The sequence below is a fragment of the Idiotropiscis lumnitzeri genome, chromosome 4 (assembly GCF_059441095.1).
Source record: "Idiotropiscis lumnitzeri isolate Australia: NSW breed Sydney's pygmy pipehorse chromosome 4, RoL_Ilum_1.0, whole genome shotgun sequence".
Classification (NCBI taxonomy): domain Eukaryota; kingdom Metazoa; phylum Chordata; class Actinopteri; order Syngnathiformes; family Syngnathidae; genus Idiotropiscis; species Idiotropiscis lumnitzeri.
In genome coordinates, this window is record NC_142394.1 from 27,885,015 (window position 1) to 27,910,852 (window position 25,838).

A 25,838-nucleotide genomic window follows, 5' to 3' on the forward strand; every position below is an offset into this window, starting at 1 on the left:
GAGGAAGATGGTTTGGATGATGATGACGACAGTGATGTCAAAAACGATGAAGACCACCAAGAACATTTTTAATATGATAAATATGGCGAAGATAATAACCTGGTGAGGAAGATGATGATAAAACTTAATAAAGTGATGAAGATGATGGTGAGACTATTTTTGGACATTTTCATTCGGCTTCCTGCGTGCGCCCATGCTCGTGCGTGTGCGCGCGTTTGTGCGTTTGTGTGTGCTGCCATCTGCCGGCGGAGATTCTTCAGTACAAGTTTAAAAAAAAAAAATCAAGTTAAATGAAGGTGCTACAGTATTGGTTTGCCCTACAAGCAAGTTGTTGGTTTAGTATTAACTTAAAGTTAACCATTAACTTAAAGTTAACTATTGACTTTGACGTTATAACATTTAAGTCAAGTTTAAGACTGTTTTCTTGTGAACTGTTCTCATAGTCCAACGCGGAAGTTGCAGGTTTACCGCTGTGGGCGGGGCAGGAAAAGAAACTAGGCAAAGCAGCAATCTGACATGTGGGAAATGGGAAATGGGAGACACTGGAGAAAAAGACACAGAAGAAGAAACACATCTCAATATATATGTAAACGAGTACAAGGACGTTACAGGAAGTAAGCGCGAAGAAGTCACGCCAACTTCCTTGAGAGTTTGCTGCAGCTGTCAATCAAGCGGGATCCGGCAAGCAGGTGTGTTCAGCTCACGCGCCATGATGAGGTCACAGCTGCTTTGTCCGAAACTTTAGAGTGAAACTCTTCACATTTCTTCTAAGTGTGGATCACTCGGTACCGCATGTACTGAAGTTTGGGTTACTAAGTGACACTGAGTACTCAATGTATTCTAATTAAGTGCACTAGAGTATTCAATAAGTATACTCGAGTGATGATTACCTATACTTGAAAAATAATAATAAATGTATGAGTATAATAATAAAGTGTACTAGTACAGTTCAATAATTGCAGCGGGGTGGGCGGGCATTAGGACCATGCGCCACAAGGGTACGATTGTCCCATTGTCGCAAAAGTCGTTTTTCCCTCTGTCCCGACTTCTGAAACATTCGTAACCTGGAAATTTGGGCGTAACCACCAGATATGCGTGAGACAATGAGACACGAATTACAAAGAGATAAATATTCCCAAAAATGTCCCACGAACACACGCCATTACGACGACTTTCGCTGTTTTTTGCGGAGCGCACATCAGCATCCTGAAATGTTCCTCACATGCTGCCGATATGATCCTTTTTCACCAATGAAAATGATCAGTATCGTGCGCATTAGTCTGTGGGCGTTTGATGGGCCAGGTGTGCCTACCGATTCCGATATCTGGACTCAGTCAGTACTGGTTTTTACTGGGATCAATTTTTGGTACTTTTGCGTGTGTTTGTGGTCATCATAAATGCGTAATTGTTTAGTTGTTTTTTTTTCTGATGGCTTAAAGCAGGGGTGAGCAAACTTTTTGATTGGTGGGCCACAATGGGTTCTAAAATTTGACAGAGGGGCCGGAGATGCACGGCGTGTTTTGGTCACCTCACCTCATCGGAGAAAAAAAATACATTTAATTTGAAATGAAAGTGAACAAAAGCATTACAACAAAATATCTGCATTTGACACACCACAGTATTTAGAAAATAAATCATTAACATGGTTTATTCAATTAATTTTTTTCTTGTTTGGTGGGCCAGATTAAAACGTTTAACGGGCCGCATGTGGCCCCCGGGCTGTAGTTTGCTCACACCTGGCATAAAGAGATCATCGGTTAAAAAGTAACTAAATACTTGGAGAAGGGACAAAATGGTCAATCCATTCAACTTTCTTACCTTAGGTTCCCAGTGAGTCAAGAAGTTGTTTTTGTGGTAATTGGATTAGTTTATATCTTATAATTGTAAATGAAGTAACAACCTGCTCTTTTGTTTGAATCACATGATTAAATGTGTGTTGTGGTCCTGAATTTGTATCGCCTTACCGGACTCGGTAACTGTAATATTACAAAAATATAAATCTTATAAGTCAATGACCTGGCTGTTCTCAAATCAGTCTTGTATAAATTTTTTAACAACTATTAGTTGAATTATTATTTAGAAAATTATCATTGCTAAACCAGGGGAAATGGTTAATAAGATAACTTGGTTAGGATGAGTGTGTGTTTCGGCGTGAGTATGTCCATGAACTGCAAAAGTGACATTCCTAAATGTATTTGTGGACATTTTGCATATTGCACTTCATGTGTTAACTTATGTATTTGCTCAATTTTTTTTTTATGATGAGATTATTTGTGATGATGTGTTTTTTTGTCCTTTTGACAAAAAGATGTAAATGAGCCAATAGCAACAATTTGGCTTGTTTATTGTCTGCATTTTGTTCATGACGTGCATCAACTTTTAAATACCCATCCACCCATTATCGGAGTTTCTCTTCAGTTGCGTTCACAATAAATATTTTTCATTGTTCTCGTGAGTGACTTCCTGTCAAGAAGCTGCTCAGCATGTTCTGAGGTTGCCGTCTGAGCTCCAACTAATTGTTTTTATTCTCTTTGGGATAGGCACAAAGCGCTTAACAGGAAAATCACCGCCTCGTCTGTGCTACTTCCTGCCGAACTCGGATTGCTTCAACACGCTGTGATGTCATCATCAGACCACCACTACAAGGTCCGCCAGAGAACTTCCAGAGTCTTCTAGAGACGCAACAGACTCACAAGAGATCCGCCAGAGTCCCATAGATGCTCAGCACACGTCTGCAGAGAACCACATGTAAGCGAACCAGAGTTCCGCAAAGAACCGGCGCAGTTCTAAAGCGACCCTTCGGAGATCCATCAAAATCCTGGAGAACAAGCCCTCCGTTTTGTTCAAGGTCATCTAGATTCACAAACAGAAAAACAGAAAAGCAAAGGTTCCCTACCAGAACCAGGCCTGGATTTGACCATGGAACATGAAAATGATTCACCTCTCCATTCACAATCGTTTTTTCAAGGAGGAACTGAACTTGAAACTGACACACTTTTTGAGGAAAATGACATAATCCAGGATGTAGACTACCAGAGGCACCAGAATGTTACAAAGACACCTCCGGCTCCTCCCACGACTCACCTGGAAGCCCATCAGGTTCATCTTCCTGCTCACCTGGACCCCCTGCAGACCTGTACGCCAGCTCACATGGAGCCACCTCAGACTTATCTTCCTGCTCCCCATGACCCTCTTCTGACTCCTCCCCCTGCTTACTTGGACTCCCAACAGGCTCCTCCCCTTGCTCACATGGAGTCACATAAGGCTCCTCCTGGTGATCACCTGGACTCCACACTTCCTGTTCACATGGACCCCCATCACGTTTGTCTTCCTGTTCACTTTGGGCTCCATCAGACTGATCTTCCCACTCAACTGGACCGCCATCAGACTCTCTCTGCTCCTCTGGATCCCCATCAGACCCCTCTTCTTGCTCACATGAGCCCCCTTCAAACTTCCTCTGCTTATTCTGACCCAAGTCAGGTTCCTACCCCTGCTCACCTGGACTCCCACCAGGCTTCTCTTCTTGCTACCTGTGTTCAACTAAACCCCAATCTTTCTGCTCTTTTACACTCCAATGAGACGACTCCACCTGGTCACCTGGACCCTCTTTTTACTACTACCTCTACTCACCTTGAGCCCCAGCTTTCTACTTACCCGGACCCTCATCCAGTTCCTGTTCCCGTTGACTTGGACCCCCTTCAAACTCATATTCGTACTTACTTGGACCCCCATTCGACTTATACGTCAGCTCATCTGGAACCCCATCAGACATCTGCCCCTGCTCAACTTGAACCTCAGCTTCCTGCTCAACTTGACCCCTATCCAACTTTGCTTCCTGCTCACCTGGACCCACCTCTGACTCATACTCCTACTGAGCTAGACCCCCATCAAAGTTATACCTCTGCTCACCTAGATCCTCATCAGATTTGTAGCCCTGCTCACTCGGACTCCCATCGAATAGTTCCCCCTGCTCGCCTGGACCCCTGTGAGACTCCACCTAGTCACCCGGACCCCAATCAGTCTCTCACTCTTGCACAACTGGACCCCCATCTCACTCTTCCACCTGCTCAACTGGACCCCAATCAATCTCTTACTCTTGCTCACCTGGACCCCCATCAAACTCATGTACTTGCTCCCCTTGACCCCCTTCAGGTTCCTCTTACCGCTCCCTTGGACCCCCATCCCACTCTTCCACCTGCTCAGCTGGACCCCGATCAGTCTCTTACTCTTGCTCACCTTGACACCCATCAGATTCCTCTTACTGCTCATGTGAACTCCTATCCCAATCCTACCCCTGTTCAACCAGACCCCAATCAGACTCTTGCTCATCTGGACCCCCTTCAGGCTCCGCCACCTGCTCACCTTGACACCCATCAGACTCCTCTTACTCCTCCCCTGTACACCCATCCCACTCTTCCACCTGCTCAGCTGGACCCCAATCAGTCTCTTACGCTTGCTCACCCAGACCCCTATCAGTCTCCTCCCCCTGCTCACCTAGACCCCCGTCAAACTCCTCCACCTGCAAATCTTGACTCGAATCAGGATCCTCCACCCGCTCACCTGGACCCCCAACAGACTACACCCCCTGTTCACTTGGACCCCCCGGATGCCCCCAACTTTCCGGGTAGTACAGGCGAGCCCAAACTTTGCGGCTTCCTGCACAAGCAGGGCGGCCCTCTACGTGCTTGGAAGCGGCGCTGGTTCACCTATGAGGAGAAGCAGAACCAAATGTTCTACTACCGCACCCCGCAGGACGTGACTCCACTGGGCCGTGTGGTCCTCAGCTCTGCCACCTTCACCTACCCGCTCAAGGCCGAGTTGGGCACCTTCAACATTGAGACGCCCGAGCGTACCTACACCTTAAAAGTACAACTTTGACAGCACAGACCTGACGCAAACATGCCGCCTCTGCTACTAAACCTGTGTTCTGCTCTGTCCTAGGCGGTGACTCAGGATCTGATGCTTTATTGGTTGCAGCAGCTACAGCTGAAACGCTGGCACCACCGACAGAACCACCGGACGAGTGCCTGCCCCGACACCAAGAGCAACATCACAGGTGCACCCATACCATCCTGTATTCAATTTGTTTGAGCTGGTCTGGTGTAGTTTCACTGGCCTCTTTCATTTAGTCCGGTCTGAATCTGTTTAGTTGTGGTCTGATCCAGTTTTTAACTGGTTTGAAATGTGAGTACTAGCATATTGTACTGATTTGAATCTGTGTTTTTCTGGTCTGATACTGGTTTGAATGGCTTTAATTGTTGGAATTGGACTGATACACATCCATCCATCCATTATCTAACCCGCTTCTCCTCATGAACGTGGACTGATATACAATCCAGTACAATAGACTAAATTGCAGTACCAACAACCGTATTTTCCGGACAATAAGCTGCTACTTTTTTCCTAGATTTTGAACTTTGCGGCTAATACAACAGTGCGGCTTTTCTGTGGATTTTTCTTTCACCCCTCGGGGCGCCCTATAGTTCCGAAAATACGCCAAATCTTGATTTTTTTTTTTCCTCTTGGGTCTGTTCTGTTTTAATGAGCAAAGTTGTTTCCGTGTACAGTCACACTATAAAATCATTCTGTACATGCAGTAAACTACAGTTTTTTTCAACTTAGAAAACTGAGGCTTATAGTCTGTTGCGGCTTGTATATCATGGTTTGATTTTATTTTTTATTTTTTTATTTTTTTACAAAAAAAGATTTGGTGCTGCTTATATACGGTTTGCGCCTTATAGTCCAGAAAATACGGTACGTTTCAGCTTGCCTGTCTGATTGAGTTACCACTGGTTTGAATGTGTTTTTAAATGGTCTGTTTGGAAGTGGCTTCCCAGAGCTCGACTTGTCAGTCATGTCATAGTGCTATGTTCCGGTCATGTGACCCATGAACCCAGCCTGCAGACTTTAATGTGCTCCCAAATCAAGTTGCTGTGGTTCAGTCGTGTTAACGCCGACGTCCTTACTTTCCGATGTTTGTCGCGTAGTGAGCCGCAGTGAAGGTGAGCTCATGTGGAGAAGGAATGTTGTACAGCTGGGCGGGGGAGGCAGGAAGCAGGAAATGACTTTTTTAGGACCTTCCTGTTGTTGCTGAGCTATTTCTGATGAGGAGTCCTCTCGTGAGCCTGCGGTGACATCATCATCGGCAAAATCAAACACGTCCTAACCTGGAACCCTTTCTGGCCCTTCTTCCTGTTCGTCGTTGTAGTTATATATTTGTATGTATTCAGTTTTTGATCACTTTGTCAGTGTGTGTGGTGTCCACACGCATGTGTAAGGTTTGGGTATCAGTTGACCTGTTCATCAGGAATTCTGGTCCTGTTGTAACTTGTCCAAGCATAGAAAAGTTTGCTCATCCTGTCTGACAGACGTCTGAGTTATGAAAGTAGAGTCACAGCTCGTTTCGGAACGTTTGGATTTTGTCTTCATGTTCTCTCCCTGCTTGCCCTGATTTTTTTTTTTATACGGATTCTCTGGCTTCCTCACATATTCCAGAAACATGTTAGCGTCATTGACGACAAAGAACTTGTGCATAGGTGTAAATGAGGTCTTTGGGCTTCTCTGATCGTCAAAACATTTGAATGGAAGAAAAACAATAAACGAGGAGTTATATTAATTTAAATAACAAATATTTTCTGTCGTAACACATACACAGGTAATGTGGCGTTACTTGGGCATATAGTCTTTGTAACGTTTGAAAACTATTCCCGAGGTTCAACTGCACCACCCTGCCCCTCAGAGGCCAAAGTGTGCAGAGCAGGAACAGTAGCAGTTGTTTGTTTATATTTATTATTTTGATCTGAATATAATATTATTTTACTTAAAAAAAATATTTTGTGGTTGTTGTTGTTTCAGTTCTATTTAAAGTTTGATTTGGGGAAACTGAATAAATACTAGATTCGACGCGTCTGCATCACACGACTCAAATGAGGTCCCGTTCTTTAGAAAATGAATGAATGGAGGAAGGTGAATGGCATTAGCAGCGCCCCCTGGTGGCTTGTATGAATGTCCAAGTGACCAATCACGGTGCTTTTGCTCGCTGTAGCCGTAGATGACTTCCTACCGCTGTTGAAGAGTCCCGCCGGGCTGGTGGGGGAGGAGGCGGCCAACGAGGCACCTCAAAGGACGCCGCTCGCCAACATGTCCATCAAACATCCTTTCATCCAGATCCAGTGAGTCCGTTTTACCATCCAAAAGTCCAAATAGAGAAGAAATGAAAAAAAGAAAGCACCTCTCCCCGCAAATCTTTGTGTCGTATGACAGGAACACAGTCCATAGTCTTCGTAAGAGGTCGTCTCAGGAGTGGGCGCAAAGTGTCTTCTACGTGCAAGCTCCAACCGGAGTCCAGGTGGACGCCACCGCCAACGGCACTCGTACGTACCAGTCCACCCGCGCTGCAGCACCAATGTGTGGCCTAGAACACAATACCAGTGTGCACCAGTCCAGCAGTTACAATGTTTACCTCTGGTGTTGTAGTATTAAAACCATGTCTGAAATAAAAATATTGCTTCGGCGCCATCATGTGGCATCTTTAGGCAATTACAAACTTTTTTTGGGTTAGGTCAGTTTCGACATCAATTACTGACAGATTTTTGTTATTTGCGGCTGGGCTGGCTCACAATGAGAGCGATGTGGTCGAGTCCTTTCCATTAGTTCTAGTCTGAATCTTGAACATCTTCAGTGATTTGCTGGCGTTTCTTCCAGCTTCTGTGATGATGCCGCTTGCCGGGCCGGTTGGACAAGCGTCACCGGGAGGAGTGACCGGCGCTCCGCTGGACACTCCGCGGAGGAAGAAGAATTTGAGCTACTCGACCAGGTCGGCGGCCGTGTCCTCGGAGACCGTGTCCCGCCTGCAGCAGGACAAGGAGATGCTGATGGAGGAAGTCAAAGCTCAGAAGGTCAGGACACTCAGCTTGTGGTTGGAGCCCTCCACCAGCCCTTCTCAACTCTCGGTTAACTACGGAGGGATTTTTAGTAGAGGAATTATCAAGGTCCACGATAGAAAATTCCGTTTACAGTGAAGCTGCGCATATTCGCGGTTTCGCATTTGTGATTGTGCCAATTTGTGGATTCCCAAACAGTTTTGCATTGGTCCACCAAAAACATGCGACCAAGCGTGTGTTGCGCCCCCTGCAGGAGCTCGTGTGGCTCCTCCACAAAACCTTGGAGGCGGCCCAGCGGGAAAAACGAACGTGCGCGGACTTTGTGGCGGCGGAGGGCGAGCAGGAGCGGCTGGAACTGCTGCGGCACCGCGAGCGCCAGGTGGCCGACCTGCTTGGACGCGTCGAGCGAGCGGAGGCAGCGGCGGAGGCGGCCAGAAGCGATCTGGACCAGAGAGACCAGCTGGTGGCACAACTGCGGGACGAGGTCAGGGATCTCGTCGAAAAGAACAAAGCCAAGCGGGAGGTCAGTTTCAATCCGCTGCTCGCGTGACAACTTTGCATCTCGTGCACACGACTTTATTGAAGGCCGTGCTGTATTTTGCCTCATTTCCTGTCCAAGTGCCGGTGTCCAACTTCCTGTTTCCAACTTCTTGTGTTCAGTTTCCTTCCTTTTTAAGATTGATCATGAGGTTGTGACCGGTCCTCATCTCGTTCCCGCTCAGGTGATCATCAAGCTGTCGGATCACATGGCCGCCTGCGTGTTCAACCCACTGAGTTCCACCTCGTCCACCTGCACTCCAGACTCGTTCAAACAACTGCAGCAGGGTGTTGAGGACCTGAAGGTCAGGAAAATGTCCTCCAGAGGGCGGCGACATGTTGGGCTAATTCCTGATGAAGGCCCGTTTGTTTGCGTCTCATTCAGGATGACATCGAGGCCTACAAGACGCAGAACAAGTTTCTGAATTCTGAGATCTTTCAGCTAACCAAACTGTGGAGGAAGAGCTCTGAGCAGGAGCGAAGTCTGATGGTCAAGGTGGGCCAGTAGGACCGTCGGGTCCCCCTTCTCTTGTGTCTCCGCTGACTGTCAGTTTTTCCCTCAGTGTGCCTACCTGGAGGCGTGGCAGTGCCAGGCAGAGAGTCGCTACCTGGGAGTCCTGCGGAAGCTCCAGGAGAGCAGAAGTCTGGATCCGGAACAGCGGCGGACTATTCAAAAGATGGTAGAGGATGCGCTGCAGGGGCAGGCGAAGAATATCAAAGCCGGCACAAACAGCCTTTACGACGAGTATGGCTTCAAGATCATTCCCGACTACGAGGTGGAAGATGTGAAGCTTCTGGCCAAGATCCAAGCGCTGGAGATCCGCTCGCACAACCTGCTGCAACAGGTCTGACCTGACACCCGCCTCCCGTCGACTCAACACGTCAGCAAACTTCATCCGGTCTTTGTTGCAGGAGGGTCGAGAGCGCCCCCTGTTGAGTCGCTGGGCTCAGTACCTTGCCGGCAGGTCAGATGACGACTTTTGCCCATCGCCAGAACTTAAAGGCCTGCTGCGGGCCGGCGTCCCTCAAGAGTACCGGCAGCGCGTCTGGCGCTGCTTGGTCCGAGCCAGGACAATGGCCGCCGGAGACCACCCGCAGCGATACCAGCAGGTCGGTCCCGTGTGCGTTGCTGAGGGTGGGGTGGGGGGGCGGGAGGGGTTCGTGTCAGAACATTGTCTTGGTCCATCACGTTGGGTCTGACTGACATCCTGCTTTTGTCTGCAGCTGTGCGAAAAGAGCCGCACGTGTTCTCATCCCGCCTCCAGACAGATCCAGTTGGACCTTCACCGAACCTTAACCAGCAACCGCAATTTCTCCTCACCATCTAGCCCCGCCCACCAGCAGCTGCAGCGCATCCTATTGGCCTTCTCCTGGCAGAATCCCTCCATCGGCTACTGCCAAGGTCTCAACCGGTACGCGCACCGCAGAAATATTACAATGCACCTTCGTCTATCCCATAATCTTTCCGAATCCACGTGGAGCGTGTCGGCGAACGCTCCACTGTATTTGAGCAGAGGTGTGCGGTGTGACCCATGTCCCAGGTTGGCGGCCATTGCTCTTGTAGTCCTCCAGAATGAAGAGGACGCATTTTGGTGCTTGGTGGCCGTGGTGGACGCAATCATGCCTCAGGACTACTACACGAAGAACCTGCTGGCCGCCCAGGTCCTCAACTCACTTTGTAGACCGAGCGCATCGAGCAACTTGATTGATCGACGTCTCCCGATGACAGGCGGACCAGCACGTTCTGAAGGATTTCCTGGTGGAGAAGCTTCCTCGGATGGCGGCGCACTTTGACCTTCACGGAATTGACGTGTCGCTCGTTACCTTCAACTGGTTTCTGGTGGTTTTTGTGGAGAGTCTTCCCAGCGACATCCTGCTTCCTCTCTGGGATGCCTTTTTGTACGAGGGCAGCAAGGTACTCGCACACATAATTCAAATACTTGTCACACGCAGACATGACAGACACATACACACGCTGACGCGTCGTTTTGTGAGTCAGGTGATGTTCAGGTACGCTTTGGCTCTCTTCAAATACAAAGAAGATGACATCCTGAAGATCCATGACAGCATGGACATCTACCAATACCTTCGCTTCTTTACCAAGACCATCACGGATGCCAGGTACCAGGCCCACCTGCATCGAAGGGCAACTAAAGCCAAGATCTCAAACATTTTTGTTTTATTTTAAAAGCAAAATAATTCGTTTTCATTGCTGTTTTCTTAAATCTACCAAGTATTTATCTAAACATTGTAGCATTGTCGGCCTGATTGCGTGCGTGCAGGAAGTTGATGGGAATGGCCTTCGGCGACATGAACCCGTTCCCCGGCCGCCTGCTTAAGAACCGGCGCGCGCTTCACCTGGAGCGCCTGCAAGGCGAGCTTCGAGAGCTGGAGGAGCAGCAGAAGGCCTTCGCGGCGCTCACTGGCGACTGGTCGCAGCAGCAGCAGCAGCAGCACGACAACCCGATGGACAACATGGCCAGCGAGGATGACGAGGAGATGGGCTGAATTCCGTCGTTGCAATCAGGCCACTTGACGGCAATTTGACTTGATGTCAGCGGAGTGTTCTCCAGCTGCATGACTTGACTTGACAGACCTGCTGAAATTTGGCATTATGCCTTTTGTTGTGTTTTTGAAAGAAAAGTATTTTTTGGTGCTGGCACGTGAACCTGTCAACTCACTTCAGGTACTCGAGATGGCGATTGAACGAGACACTATGCGCTGCAAAAACATCATGAATGTGAATCCGAGGATGATTTCACTTGGAACCGGATTATGTTTTTGGACAGTAGAAAGTGTGGTAGCGTGCAAGGTCTGCAATTCAAACATAAGACCCTGACGACGCAAAACGAAACGCGACGCTAGAAAATTCACAAAGACAGCCAAACCGTATTGATGCCACACTTTAGCTGTCGGATAGCTCGTCAAACACCAACCAAACATTGTTGATTGTTCACGTTGGAAGACAACCAAATCATAGCCTACTACCCAGACAAAAACTCAATGCGTTCCCATGATAAGTCAAAAACAAATGACAAATAACATAAAATTGGCTTTAATTTCACTTGTGCTTTACGTTGACTTTTTTTGTCCACGCTTTTATGGTTGAAATGGCAGAATGGGCGTATTTCCTGGTCTTTCCAATTCCAAACGATGACGTAACAGGTGACATTTTGGCGCGAAACCTCTCAAAAAGCAGAACCAGCGCAGTGCAACACCACCATCTATTGGTAGCATTAGTGTACTGCAACAAGAGGCGAGACGCGTCTTCAGTTTATGGTTTCACGCGTCCGTAATTCGCAATCTGCTTTTTCATAGTTTTTAACGTTTGTGTGTTATACAACGAATTTTGTTTTCCTCTGTGCATAAATCTCCAGAAAACGTCCGAGGACTAGTTGACAGGATTCTGCCTTCCGGAATGTATGGGAGCCACACTGAAGGGGTCATCGGAGAGCTCGGTTCTTCTTCTACGCAAACACCTGGCGAGCTCGTCTGCTAGCTCGACAACCGGGTTGTTTGGTTTGAATTAGTCAGACTGAAGGCTGTCGTCGTCTGCAGAGTCCAGTCCGGTTTAGAATGAATGGAAAGCTCCTGGATAGTCTCTTGTCTTTTTGCTAAAAAAGTATTGATATTAACTGTATCGGAGATGACCAAAAAGTTACAACACTATGCGGAGCTTTTGGTGACTGAAAAAATCGTCCCTTAAAAAAAAAAAAAAAAGCAAGACTGATATAACGGCAATATTCTCGACAAAGACAGATTTGCTTTTGGACCTCAAAGAAGAAAATAAGGACGTTTGCAGTCAAGTAACAGACAAGTAAAGGTAAGACCATAGAATGTTTTAAATTTCACCTAAAACAGCAATTATTCCCCCAAAACCAATTAAAATGGTTTTGTGCAGTCTCGAAAATGTTTGCGCATTGTAATAATATAATTAAAAAATATATAAATGCACTCGTTCTCTGTGGTCGTTTCCCAACCCAGAGGTTGTGGGTTCTAATTCCTGGCCATTGTGATCCTGTTGCAGTGTCCTTGAGCAAGACACTGAACCCCCGAGCGCCCCCCCAACTCACTCAGTAGCATCCTGTGGAATTTTTCAAAAAATTGAACCCCCAACACCAGTTTGACCTAACTCCTTTCCCCCCATTACTCCCCTCATTTCTCATATAAGGTGCATAATGTTTATCTGTGTTTTGAAAATATATATTTTTGGGGATTTTATTCTCCCAGTAAGCGTCAGTTAATCAAATTTCATGATTATTAGTAGTAGTGTTATTTCAATAAATTAAAGTCAGAGAAAGACAAGTCATAGGTGATGCTTTTTATTGGACTATTTTTCTTAAAAAACCAAACCAAACCAAAATGTATATAAGAAAGCATAAATATCAAAAAAACCTCCAGGAACAGAAGAATTTGAGCGAGCCAAAATACTCGCTTGAGTCACGTGACTTTCACGATTGGATTGATGATGATGATGATGATGATGAAGATGGCATCATGCCTGTTTCCTGCTGACCTGTCGGAAGCTTTCGGTGCCACCAGACAGGAAGTGTGCTGTGATGTCACAATTCTGCCAATCAGCACTTGGCCTTCGAGCATGGGTCGAACGAGGTGGAGTTTGATCTTCTGCTTGCTGATTGGTTGTCAATGTATTCAACGATCCTGGCGTTCAATCAGAAGTGGATGCTTCTGGTGCCGCATTGACAGGTCGCGTGACCCAAAGTTGAACGAGCTGCTTTCGGTTTTCTTCCGACCACGAGCGAGCGTCATCATCACAGCTGAGCGACAACGGCACTTCCTGGTTGAACATTTCAACTTCCTGTTTGAGACATTGGCGCCCCCTGTAGGAAGACTTCTTTTATTGCGCTCGTCATTTTTGCGTCAAGAGCGGGAGTTGGCATCCACCAATCGGAACCAGAGCCTCCCGATGACATCATCATCATCAGACGGGTGGTTTCAAAGCGTCTTGTTGTCCAAAAAAAAAAAAAAAAAAGTGTCTTTGAAGTGAAGATAAGTCAGTCTCACAAAAAAAAAACTCAAACCACGAACAAAGGAGCGATGCTTCCATATAAAGTGCTTGTTACGTCATCTTATTGTTATTAAAATATCGTTTTCCTGGAGTGAAAAGACAGTAAACAAGTTACACGTTGCTAAAAAATAAATCTTTTCTTTCAACAAGTCCCACTGGCTGCTTTTTGATACATCAAGCCGAACTCGTCCCGGGAGCCTGAAAATGGAAAGGACAGCGTTAAACTTCCTTATTTCAGTCAATCGCGAACTAGCTAGCGGCTACGTGGCATACCGTCATGTGGTGATGATCATGGTGAGGATGAGGAAGTGGTAGTGATGGAGAACCACAAAAAAAGGACAAAAGAAATTTATGATGATGAATAGGAACGGGCGAGCAGCGATACCAGATGAACCAGGGACATTTTCTGATACCAGCCACGGCAAACATAAGGCAAAATGGAGTAAGTCGTTGTGTTTATAAAAAATGTATTAAAAAAAAAAAATGGTAGTATCGGTACTCGCTGTCTATATCGATGAGCACTCAAGAGTGATTACTCGTGCTGGTATCAATCAGACAAAAAATGGTATCGAACATCCCTCAATGATGACGATGGCGATGATGATGATGATGATGATGATGCTGACAATAAGGCAGTTAGCACGTAGCTGTTAGCACGTGCGCTTTGCACATCAGGGCTTGCGGTTGATGCAGTTGATGTGATATTTAGTGGGTGGAGCCAGGTGGTGTGGGAGGGGCGGAGCTCGCGGGTGCGCCTAGCAGGCGTCCAAAGAGGAAGAGGGTGGAGGTGGGTAGGTAGACGCACAGGAAGAGGAAGACGTCATGGCTCAGGCACAGCAGGATGTCGGCGTGCGGCGTCAGCGTGCAGTCCAGGAAGACGCCCACCAGGAGGTAGTAGACCTGGAACTCCTCCAGCTCCTCCCACTCCACACACATGCTGATGCTGGCTCCGCCCCCTAGACCGCCTCCCGCACTCACCATGGGTTTCATCTCCGCGCCCTCCGATGGCGCCTCCTTGACTCGGCTCCGCCCCCGACCGGCCGCCCGCTCCGTGCGCCGGCTGCGCTCCACCAGCTCCTGCGCAAATCGGTGGACAACCGAAATTGTTGAAGCAGGCTGATGAAAGCGACTGAAAACGTAACTTGTGATCCAACAGAATTGCTTTTCAAATTGTGTAATCAGTAACGTGAAGATGTCACTGTGACAAAAGTGTGTACGAACAAAGAAAAAAAAATGGACGGACAGCCTGGATGCAATATTTTGTTCAATCGCCGTGCGCTTCCTGGAGCACTCACCATGAGAGCTTTATCCATGAAGAACTCCTTCCCCGGCGTGCCGTCGTTGTACTTGGTGTCGATGGCGAAGCAAAGGAAGAGTACGTCCACCACCATCTCAAAGACGGACAGGAAGCAGTGCGCCACCAGGAAGGCGAACAGACAAACGATGACCAGGGGCAGGAGCCACTCGGCGTAATCTCGCCGCGCGTTGAGCAGCAGAACGCCGGCAAACGCCGTGGTGGTGACGATCAGGACCTGCCGGAGGAAGCGGAAGTTAGCCAGACGGCATCTGGACGGCAGCGCGTCCTCCGGCGCTCACCTTCCCCAGGAAGAGCACAAAGTCTCCCATGGCGTTGACGGTGGCCACTCGCAGAGCGTTCTCCACCAGCAGGACGAAGGCGTCTCGTGCCGACGTGCAGAAGCCGGTACTGTTGATGGCCGTGGCTGCGTACGCGTTCTGCCGGGCCACACGCACGCAAAGTTAGAAGCGCAAGAAATTTGATATTTGACCATGACAATTGACTTGCCATGGCTGTTTATATTCCTACAAGTAATATTTGCTTCGCAGTCCCTCCCGGGGGCAAAACGGTTGACAGTTTTTATGAACCCGGAGGGTCGAGGCCGGAAGGCTACCCAGATCGCGGACTGACCGGCAAAAAAGGTCAAGTGCCTGGCTCTCCGTCGGACAAATCGAGAGGCTCGGCAGCAGAAGTCAGGTTTGAGTGGTTGACTTTTAGCTTTGCCATTAGCCATTAGCAGTGGTGGACGGTCAAGGCCTTGAAAGCCTTCTCTGCTGGCCTAACAAACTCAAGAAATCCTGATCATATTCTTCCCTTTGACGTCATATTATATCCTAGTATTGAATTTGTAGGTTAGATTTTTTTATCCAATCAGAATTCAGCTAGCTCGTGTTGCCAGGCAGATTTCATAATACCAGTAGCATGCACTATTCGTCCGAGGCCTTCAGATACAATCGTGCGGGCGTCTGTTCAGTATGAATGTGGGGGCTTTACAGTTGATGGGCAGTTGCAATAGCCAATCAGATCTCGAGTTGGTGACAGTAAGGCCTTCTCGCTGGCTTTACGATGAAGGTGATGAACGCGGCCTGTGATTGGATACTCACTCGTGAGGGGGCAGCGCTATGCGGAATCAACACACCCATGACCATTCGAAAATCTAAAATATATTCTTGGTTTTTTTTTTAAACCACAATGGCCGAAGGAGGGAATTTAATTGCAGATACACTTGCGAGGCCATTTCCAAGACGGACCTTTCAAGAGAAGCTAGCTCACTCAGAAGTGCGTAAGTGTCTTTCTGTATATTATTTCTCCAGCCGTTGTGTCATAAATGTTGGCAATATGAGAGGTATTTATTCCAGTCGACTTCGCTGAAGGCCTGCGTGTGAAATATACGGCCCGCCACCGGCCAGAGCTTACCACGCCCAAAATAAAAACCATGTTCGGATGTACAGTGATTCGCCTCACACACTCACGGCGGAGACGAGAAAACATTTTACCGACTTGAGACGGTCCAGCGAGCCGTTATGCTGAAGTTGACCTCAGACGACAGACTCGAACCAAAAAGTAATCAACAACTCGTAACATTGTTATGATCCCTTTGGCGTTATATAAACACAAGCTGCTGCTCTGCTCGCTCGCAGTCCTTCCGACCATGTCTGGTAAGTACTTGAATTTGCTTCCAGTAAATGGACTGTCAGACGCGTAACGCACACTGAGTGACCTCGAGTATGAAATGCGCGACATAAATTAAAGCCGCCTTGCCTTGAGGCTAACCGGCGCTTGTAGGCAATGAGGAACGTTTAGCTCGCCGGCTAACACCTCGCTAGCTACTACCTTGAAACGAGACTGCTGATAAGAAAAGTAAGGAAAAAGTGAGTTCATTTTGACTCGAGGATGGTCCAGAGAGTAACCTCAAAGCTAAAAAAAAAAATCCAGGACATCTTGTAGCAAATCACCTGGTTGAGATAATTGAGGCACTTCTCCAAACACCACAAGCAGCAGATGCACGACTTGAGTGCGCAGCGAGCGCACGCGTTCTCCTGAAACACAACGTGCGCATGTTAGCTGGGCCCGAGGATCCCGCCGCCTTCGCCGCCGTTACCTTTCCTTTGAGCTGCTTGTGCATGTAGATGAGGAGGAGTCTGGGGATCTTGACCAGCGTGATGATGAAAGAGCCTTTGGCCACCGTTCCCACGTGATACCTCAGCAGCCGCAACGCCGCGCGCACAATCGGCCACGCCGGGAGGCGCTTCTTGTCCCTGCAAATGCGTCATCGCATCACAATTGCCGCAGTGAGATTGCTTGCCAGGTTTTTCCCCGATGCTCACAGTATTCTTTCTCCTCTGCGGAGGAGGACTCGTGAATAATAATAATAGTGCCGTACTGATGAGCTCAAACAAGTTCACAAGTCTCAAAGATGAGCGGAGCATATTTGTTTGTGCGTCCTGTGGTAGCCAAGGCGTGAACACCAGGAATTGCAGAATCTAATGTGTGTTCAAAAAATGGTTTTACTCTTTTGAAATCTATTTATTCACGGTATGTTTTTAATGACGTCAGATATATTTAAAGATTTTGTAATGTTCCGTGTATTGTGACTGTTCTCTCGGCATAGTGCTTTGAAGCCTACTATTGCATCTTGCAAGCGATCTCGAAAGCTACATAAAATTATATTGCCTGCTTGTGTGGTATTTAAAGTACGCGTCCGCAATATCTCCTTGAAGAATGAGCAATCCAAACCGTCAGCACCAGTGACGACACCTCACGGTTTTTTTTTTCCTTCTTTTTGCCTTTTTCGACACAAAACAATCAAACCTAGCCCCTCTTCCACTATGATTAATGTTGTCGCTATGGTAACTGTTGCATTGGGTAGCGTTGACACGTTTTGTGACCCGCCCCCCCCGACATTTAGATTTGACAAAACGATGGTAAAAGACGGGATTTGTTGATATCTCAACACGTTGTGTCGTATACGCACGTCGGACTATTTCACGCTAACGCTACGTGCAGCACATCGACAGACCTGGTGAAGTAGTACGTGACCACAGCGCCCGCCACTGTCATCTGCTGGCAGGCCAGGATGAACTCGGTGATCCACAGCAGGCCCACGGCGTGGAACCACGTCAGGTACTCCAGGCGACCCGTCAGACGGAACTCGGTCAGCCCTGCCTCCTCATTGTGCACCGCCTCCCCTGCGGAGACGCAGGCACGGGTTAGCTCGTAGGTTCGCGGCGGTGAGGGGTGGCCAATTCACGGCCGGTCACATGACACAGCCCCCCGACACTTGCGCCATTAGCTCAGAAAGTCGTAAATAGCTGACGAGTTTGCCTCAGTTATTCTGGGAGAATAAAAAGTTTTCTCACGAGAATAAAATTGTATTTTTCCAAGATACAAAGTCGTCGTTTTTAGCAATATAAGAGAGTCTTAGTTTAACAGGTACCATAGATTTCAGCAATACAACTTTAGCCTCCTAATATTACGGCATTTTAGTATTGTATCAGGAGAAGCTGCCTTAGCGCTTTTCTTAATTTATGATTTATGCTTAACGTTAACGTCGCACTGTTAGTATGATCAAACAACAGTCATTTGTAAAAGTAGCCGACCACAAGGCACAATCTCAGATCCGGCTAAAGGTTAGCATGTTAGCTTCTCTCTTCTTTTTGAAAATAGTACAAAGTTAAATCTGCCTTACTGTTGTCTATTCTCAGCTTGTCGAACTTGTCACATGCTAAGCATATTAGAATTGTTTCAATTCTCACTTTGCTTTAGAACTATCGTCCCTTATTGTGGAGATATTCCACAACGATAGCTTGTTAGCATGCTAGCTTTCCATTTGAGTTCGGTCAATAATGGTACAGACTTGAACAGGCAACAGTAGGAATGTGACAAGTTTGGCAAAAATGATACTCTGTCAAAAAGTGTGCTTGGAAGAACAAATTCAACATGTGGACCAGGATAGTCCCCAAAAAAAAAAAAAAAATCCATTTGTCGCGCGGAATGATTGTGTTAGCAATCATCCATCATTCCACGCCTTCCTAATCACTAATGGGTCCATTTTGAAATTCCTAGCGGAATTATTTATTTATTTATTTTCGAAATAACATTTGGAATTTAATAGCTCTGGAAGATTGTTGCGCATACCGCTGGTTCCCAGGAAGAGCAGAACAAGGATCCAATAGATCCAAAAGACGAGCAGCACCAGGAAAGTGACGAAGGGCTGCAGCGCGAGCAGCGGCAGATGGATGAAAACTTTTCCGGCTACGTGGAACAGAGCGATTGCCAGCGCCACGCGCTTCCTCATGAACAGCATCAGCAGCAGTAGGATCACCTGAGCACACCAAAATCTCATCACAAAATCAACGGCCAGCAGAGCCTGCGTGCCCGGACGAGTGCTGCGGACGGAACATTGGAAACAAAACAGGAAGTTCAATATTTGGAGCCTGGATCAGCTGTTCTCCAACGCATCCGTACCGTGAAGACGGAGGCGGCGATGGCGTAGACCAGCAGCGTCTGGTCGTCATCCCGACCCGGCTCGTCCTCTTTGGCCTCCTCTGTGTCCGTGTCGTTTCCGTGGAGACGGTGGTCCACGTAGAACCACCACAAGATGCTGGTACCCGCTGAGACGAGATACCCGTCAAGCCAATGTTCTTACTTTGAAAAACAAAGCCGACAGGAAATGAACTCACCTAGAGACCCGAGCACCGCCACCGAAGTGAGGATCCACACCAGGACTGCCGAGATGTAGCGAATGATCACCGTCAGCGTCATCGACAGCACTGACACACACACACACACACACACAGTTATGTCTTGACCAGCTCTCAGGGATTTCCCAGATTTTGTTCTCACGTCGCTGACGCTTTCAGGCGCACTGAACAAGACAAAGACAAGTCACGTTAGGAATCGCAAGCCACACGAGTCATAGATCTAACCAAAGTCCTTTTTAGAAGAATCACGGGCAATCAAGTCTGTAATTGTTGAGTTACATACACACATTGGTGGGCGGTCAAGGCCTTCAAAGGCCTTTTCTGCTGGCCTAAATAATCAAGAAAAATGATTCTTCACATTGATGTCATATTATAGCCTAGTGTTGTATTTTTGTGTTTTTTAGCCAATCAGAATTACACTTGTTTGTGTTGCTAGGCAGATTTCACAATACCAGTAGCATGCACTATTCTTTCTGAGGCGATCGTGCTGGTGTCTATTCTGTGTGTGTGAGGGGTGTTTACAGTTGATAGACACTTGCAATAGCCAATCGGATCACGAGTTGGCTACAGCGAGCTTTTTCCCTGGCCTTACACAGATGGTGATGAACGCGTTTTGTGATTGGATACTCACAGTTCTATGCGTAATCAACACACCCGAAATTCGTAACTGGCGACCGTTCCAAAATCTAAAATATATTCTTGCTTTTTTTTTTAACCACAATGGCAGAAGGAGGGAAAAGTGTGGATTTAATTGCAGATGCATTTGCGAGGCCATTTTCAAGACGGACCTTTCAAGAGAAGCTCGGTCGTCCAACACTCACTCAGTACTATGTAAGTGTGTTTCTGTAAATTATTTGTCCAGCCGTGGTGTGATAAATGATGGCAATATGAGGGGAATTTAAATGCACGGCCCGCCACTGCATGCACACATGCAAGAGTGCCAGGATGGCCGAGTGGTCTAAGGCGCCGTGTTCAGGACCCAGTCTCCCTAGGAGGCCTGGGTTCGAATCTTGGCTGCCAGGTTGGCCGAGTGGTCTAAGGCGCCGCGTTCAGGACCCAGTCTCCCCAGGAGGCCTGGGTTCGAATCTCGAATTTCCCCATTGTGGGACTAATAAAGGGCAAATTATTATTATTATTATTATTATTAAGAGTCACTGAAAAGGTACAGAAAAAAACTGTCAGATTTAGATGAGTCGCAGATAACCAGGTCAAAGGCAAGTCACTCAGCTGGGCACATTATAGAAGAGTCGAAGACAGATGACTATCGAGTCTGTGATTGACAACTGATGAACCGACGAGTTAAAGCAAAAGTTGAGTTGGAGTTCAAACTTTTTGCGTCGTAGACAATTGTGGAATCACAGCAGAGATGCGAGATGTGACAAAGACGAAGAGCATTTGCGGACTGACCGAGCGCGAGGAGGCAAAGTCCTATGATGACTTCTTTGCCGGCCGTCACGCCGGCGATGACTCGATGCAGGAAGGAGTCGTCGCTGACGAAGGTCACCACGGCCTCGGCGAACTTGGAGTAACACGAGATGTCCACTGGCGTGCAGCGATTGAACAGCGGCAAAGGCTTACTAGGGATGCGCAGACCAGTCAGAGGTCAGAGGTCAAAGCGAGTCTAAGGACACGGAAGGATGCGGTTACCTGGGCGGGACAGGTAGTTTGGGACACTTGGTGAACCTCTCGGGCAAACTGGCGTACTTGTGGCCCGCTAACTCGTACGAACACAACTCAGAACCTGAAATGCACACCCAGTCATCATTAACATCGTCATCATTTTTTGGGGGCAATTTCAAAGTTTCTAAAAGATGAATCCCTTATCAAAGTAGTTGTCAATCAATTCTATAATTGAATAGTTGATGATTAATTCTTGCTTCTGCTACACAAAAGCAACAAATCTTAGCGTAAAAGTCACTCTTCTGCTTGACAAAAGGCTTGTTTTCTCTGCTTTTTAGTCAGAATATTAAGATTTTGGTGAAACTTTAGATTTCTAAAGAACAACAGATCGGTCAAAAGGCCCAGTAATAATGCTGACCACCACTGGCAGTCTTCTGTGCGTGTGTGTGTGTGTGGGCTGCTGTCACCGTTGAGAATGGCGAAGGTGGAGAGGTCGTGGTACGTGTGGAGGACGCGTGGGGGGCAAAGCGCCACGCAGAGCGCCACCGACTTCATCTTCCTCTGAACGATGTCGATGTTGCAAGGATCCAAGAAGAAGACGAACCTGAGAGGACGCCACAAAACGTTAGTCATCACGTTGGCACCCAACGCGCCGCGAGCTAGCACTGACTTCCTGTCTGTGTGGTCCAAGCCGCTGAGACGGATGCCTTCCAGGGGCGGGTTCCGGCGTCCACAGGTGTTGCCGTAGCTGTCATAGCCCAGGACCAGGCGGGCTGCGCCCCCCGATACCACCGTGAAGGCGCACACGCTGCCCTGAGGGACGCCCATCACAACAATTGGTGCTTGCACTGGGCAGCTCCTCTGGCTCAGGGGTGTCAAAGTCATTGGAGGTCAGAGGCACTTGATATCCTCTTTTTTTCTTTTGATAGAGAAATCCTTTCTCATTCTGGAAATAAAGCTTAAGCAACTCATGGCCCATCCCAACTGAAATGGAAATGAAGTGGTTGTTGGTCGCCCTCCAGTGGACAAAATTAGCAACAGCTCTTGCTGTACTTTGGAAAAAAGCATGATTTATTGAACGTATTCAGTCTGTGTAGGCCAGATCAGACCACCTGACGGACCAGCTGTGGCCCGCAAGCTGCATGTTTGACACCCCTGTTTCAGGTTAGCATGATGTATGATGATGATGATGAAGAAGAAGATAAGGAGCGTTACCATGCCGACACAAAAGATGATGAAGAGCAGGAACCAGGGCAGGTCAGTGCAGCTTCGCTCCTCCAGTGGTCTCCATTCTCTCTTTGTCCTCTGCAACACACGCACGCGCACACACAGACAAGGCTCGTCAATATGCGCGCACGCGCGCCGCTAGCAGGCCGAGTGACCGGTGCGGCTAATCGGATGAAGAGCAGGCATGAACACAATTGTTTATGCGATGGATTCGCTCGACGTTGCAGACGTGAAGCGAGCAGAAGCGAAGCGCACCGAACCGGACCGAGCTCACCTCCGCGCTCCCGCAGCATCCCATCTCATCCCTCGGTGGGGGGGTGGGGGACGTGCGCGCGATGTGACGGGGCTCGAACCGAGCGGCACCGACGGCCGGGGGTGGGGGTAAGGGGGGCCAAGCGGCGGCGGCGGCGCGTTATTTGGCCCGCATAAAAGGCCGAAGCCGGAAGCGGAAGCCAGTGCAGTCCGGGCCGATGGCCGCCGTCCGTCGCTGCCTGCCTGCTCGTCCAAACGTCGGAAGATTGGTCGCCGCCTCACTTCCTCGTGGGCTGTCAGCGCAGCGGCCATTCATGTCATTGCGCATGCGCGCTCACACAACAACAAAGCCCGCTCGGGCGCCTGCTGACGCAGTACTCGACGTCGCCGCCGGGAGGCTCTTCGCTCACACCAAGGCGGCCGCGTCCACTTGCCACCAGCGCTGCCGGGCCTCTCCTTCCCTCTCCTTCGCCCTGACTGACAGTGTACTAAAAATGTGAGAAGGGACCTGTGATGTCATCATGTCGACTGAGACCACATTGTAGAGTATGATGTCATCGTCGGGGGTCAGCTACGGGCGATCAATGGTTACTATTCATTGATCTGATTCCGTTTTAAACATCAGCAATCCATAACAATGCAGTGAACCGATCATTATTATTATAAAACAATTGAATTCTACAAACCAAATAAACACAATCAAGTGCTCACTTCTGCATCATTCCTCTGAAATTAATTACAAGCTCCCAAAGACTGATGAGCTATTTTTAGAACAGGCTTGCCATGAGTTTGTGGAGTGGGGGGGGGGGCGACTGTTGGTGACCCCGGGTGAATTAATACATAATCGATGACGTCATCACGCTAAGGGTCAGCTTTTTTCCCTCATATGGAAAGTGTCTAATCGTTTTTATTGTACTATTGCCTTGAAAGCAGAAGGCAAGCAAACATACATTTGTACTTCCCCTTAAGTTGAAAAAAAATATTTGTGAAAAGAAAATGCTCAATAGTTGGACCAATATTTATCCAAAATGAAACGAACAAATCAATTTAATTTGTTTGCCTGGGTAGGCCACAAATGAAATAAAACATCTACGAGTTTGTGGCGTCTGTCCAATAGGAAATCATCACATGCGTGATCACGTGATTGTATCCAATCTGACGTCATCATGTTTGCGTAATATGATACGGCATCACGTGAGTGTATCTGATTTGACGTCATGTGTGGTGAGCTGAGCGGTAACAAGATGGCGGCGTGTCGAGAGTGATGTCATAGAAGAAGCAGAAAGTTTCAAAAGTCACGAATGGGTAGCAAAGGCAGAGGTCAAGCTAAATGGTCGTCATAGTGACACAAGCAATAAACATCTTTTCTACCTTTAACCTGAAGTGAAGTTGCCGCTCCGGATGGCTGGTCTCCATCTTGACGGACGTGCCTGGACAAAATCCGAAGCTCCCCGAGAAACTTTGAAGGACTTTGGAAGTTTCGGAAGGGCTGCTGGAAGGCCCTGGAATCACTTGTAAGCTCTTGGAAGATTGTAGAAAATCTTGGAAGGTCCTGGAACGAGTTGGAAGATCTGGAAGGCTCCTGGCGGTCTGGAGGCTGTCAGCGTGTCATCGTGGTCGGTCGCTAAAGAGGGAGCTCAGCGCTGATGTGCACACAGACATCTTTTGTCCTTTTGTTTACTGTTGTACCAGGCTGTGTGTGTGTGTGAGGGAATGTGTGTGCACGAGACAAACAGTTGATTGATTTATTTGAGGATCACCCTTTCCCTTTCAAATATAAATGAGCAGCAACTGAAGTAATTTTCTACTTAGATGAATGACGTTAATCACAACAAGTACATTGAATTGATAGAGGATTGTTTTCAGCTACAAAATCATGAATGCCCGAAACTTCTGCCAAGCACGTCCTCTACTGGCTGCTTTTATGAACTTTGACACCGTCATCACAGCAGTCAGCACGCACGCCCAGACGGCCACTTTACTTGAGTACGTGGAGAGCAAGTACTCCTGACGCAGTCCTAATGCTGTCTGCAGAAGTCAAGTCTACTGGAGATAAAAGCAGTGAGGAGGTTCTCCATGCGACCCTTCACTCATGAGACGCTCTTCAGTTTGCTGATTTAAAGCCTCATCCGAGTCCTTCAGCACCCCAGGATTTCAGATTTGGTCTTGGTTTAATTGAAGGACATTTGGGTTGATCACGTTATTAAAATATTTTTTGCAATCTGAGGACCTTGCTAGATTTGTGTAACCGTGTGCCAGCTACATGGCTATGATAGTCAACAATAAAGTCGTCCAGGATTTCACCCATAGGTGACATATATAAGCTGAATAAAAAGTGCCCAAGAGCGGACCTTTGAGGGACCCCGTATGTCATAGTCATTCAATCAGATTCCATATTTCCAACTGAGGTGGGCATCGTCAGTACTTCGGTGAGTTTCAATTTCAGTATTTCAGGCCAGGCTGAAGAGGCTGCCTCTGCTTTCCAGTATGTCACTTTCTTCCAAATAGGACCTGAACTATTCAAGGACTGTTACGATGAGTTTCCAACTTTGATTTGATTCCACTTTGTTATTTTAGTTTTTTTGTCATGTTATATATAGGGTGACTCTTGTGTATTGTATTGTGTGACTTGGCACACTTGGGTGACATTATTTTTGCTTTTTTTTTGCATAGAGTTGAGGGAGGATCCAGATGGGTACATTCTTGCTTGCGCCAAATGTACATGTATTTGTGAAGTAGTCACGTGCTGAGGATATCAGTGCCGTTGTAACTTTGGTGTCGGACTGTCACATTAGTACTGTTACTTATCTTGTCTTATCTATCTTATCTTGACACTAATGTTACACATAGTCTGTGTAATAGTACTTTTGAGCAGTTGAAGTATCAATAGTTAGTACAACTCGTGATAGTGCCTTTGCTACTAGTAGTTAATACTTGAATTTGTTAGTTTAGCTGTTGTGTTCAGTGTGGTTTTAATGTTTGAGTCCAAGGCGGAAATGCTCTTGCTGTTAAAAAAAATCAGCTGTTTATACGCGGAAGTACGGCAAGCAAGACACATTTTACAAAATAATTGTTAACATTCTTTGATAGTATTTCGCTTATCAAGGAGTAAACGAAGTAAACCACCTTGGCATTCTGTTTTGTACGTCAATTTATTGACAGTTGGATATTTCTTTACTTTTCATGTGAAACAAACGTTGGAGGAGGTGGTTTCATGAATTTTATTTTGAAGATCTGGGCGGAAACGCCGTTTGTACTTACTGTTGTCGCTTGGCACCGGATTGCTCCGG

The 25,838-nt window shown here is 47.4% G+C and overlaps 2 protein-coding genes across 7 annotated transcripts; one reads left to right on the forward strand and one right to left on the reverse strand.

Annotated features, from left to right (window-relative positions):
- The first annotated feature begins 516 nt into the window (after positions 1–516).
- tbc1d2 (TBC1 domain family, member 2) lies at positions 517–13,485 on the forward strand. 3 transcript variants are annotated; one of them, XR_015842844.1, is made up of 16 exons: positions 517–689; positions 2,541–4,866; positions 4,942–5,056; positions 7,046–7,172; positions 7,264–7,373; positions 7,705–7,898; positions 8,137–8,406; positions 8,606–8,725; positions 8,806–8,916; positions 8,984–9,265; positions 9,333–9,530; positions 9,645–9,832; positions 9,962–10,082; positions 10,150–10,541; positions 10,703–12,243; positions 12,448–13,485. XR_015842844.1 is itself a non-coding variant. In XM_088293432.1 (16 exons), the coding sequence occupies exons 2-16, from the start codon at positions 2,920–2,922 to the stop codon at positions 10,926–10,928; spliced, it is 4,317 nt and encodes a 1,438-aa protein (XP_088149558.1). In that variant the 5' UTR covers positions 517–689; positions 2,541–2,919; the 3' UTR covers positions 10,929–12,310. The 3 variants fall into 3 exon arrangements, 2 of the variants coding, with proteins under 2 accessions (XP_088149558.1, XP_088149557.1); XM_088293432.1 differs by lacking the exon at positions 12,448–13,485 and having other exon boundaries at positions 10,150–10,335; positions 10,420–10,541; positions 10,703–12,310; XM_088293431.1 differs by lacking the exon at positions 12,448–13,485 and having other exon boundaries at positions 10,703–12,310.
- On the reverse strand, positions 12,727–24,132 carry slc44a1b (solute carrier family 44 member 1b). 4 transcript variants are annotated; one of them, XR_015842845.1, is made up of 16 exons: positions 23,920–24,132; positions 22,285–22,374; positions 21,740–21,882; positions 21,537–21,673; positions 21,097–21,190; positions 20,857–21,026; positions 19,429–19,518; positions 19,214–19,359; positions 18,884–19,070; positions 17,766–17,934; positions 16,848–17,004; positions 16,702–16,785; positions 15,046–15,183; positions 14,745–14,981; positions 13,723–14,526; positions 12,727–13,647 (listed from the first exon to the last, which is right to left on the reverse strand). XR_015842845.1 is itself a non-coding variant. In XM_088293436.1 (16 exons), the coding sequence occupies exons 1-16, from the start codon at positions 23,962–23,964 to the stop codon at positions 13,624–13,626; spliced, it is 2,010 nt and encodes a 669-aa protein (XP_088149562.1). In that variant the 5' UTR covers positions 23,965–24,131; the 3' UTR covers positions 12,727–13,623. The 4 variants fall into 4 exon arrangements, 3 of the variants coding, with proteins under 3 accessions (XP_088149562.1, XP_088149560.1, XP_088149561.1); XM_088293436.1 differs by having other exon boundaries at positions 14,428–14,526; positions 23,920–24,131; XM_088293434.1 differs by having other exon boundaries at positions 12,727–14,526.
- Positions 24,133–25,838: the final 1,706 nt, after the last annotated feature.

Bases quoted from the DNA above. Each gene is read 5' to 3' on its own strand.
- tbc1d2 (XM_088293431.1), top strand. From the start codon at position 2,920: ATGGAACATGAAAATGATTCACCTCTCCATTCACAATCGTTTTTTCAA. The intron at 8,726-8,805 runs GTCAGGAAAATG...CGTCTCATTCAG, and splicing joins AGGGTGTTGAGGACCTGAAG to GATGACATCGAGGCCTACAA. The intron at 9,531-9,644 runs GTCGGTCCCGTG...TTTTGTCTGCAG, and splicing joins ACCCGCAGCGATACCAGCAG to CTGTGCGAAAAGAGCCGCAC.
- slc44a1b (XM_088293434.1), bottom strand. From the start codon at position 23,964: ATGGAGACCAGCCATCCGGAGCGGCAACTTCACTTCAGGTTAAAG. The intron at 19,519-20,856 runs GTCAGTCCGCAA...TGTGTGTGTCAG, and splicing joins ACTTTGCCTCCTCGCGCTCG to TGCTGTCGATGACGCTGACG. The intron at 16,786-16,847 runs GTAACGGCGGCG...GTTGTGTTTCAG, and splicing joins ACAAGCAGCTCAAAGGAAAG to GAGAACGCGTGCGCTCGCTG.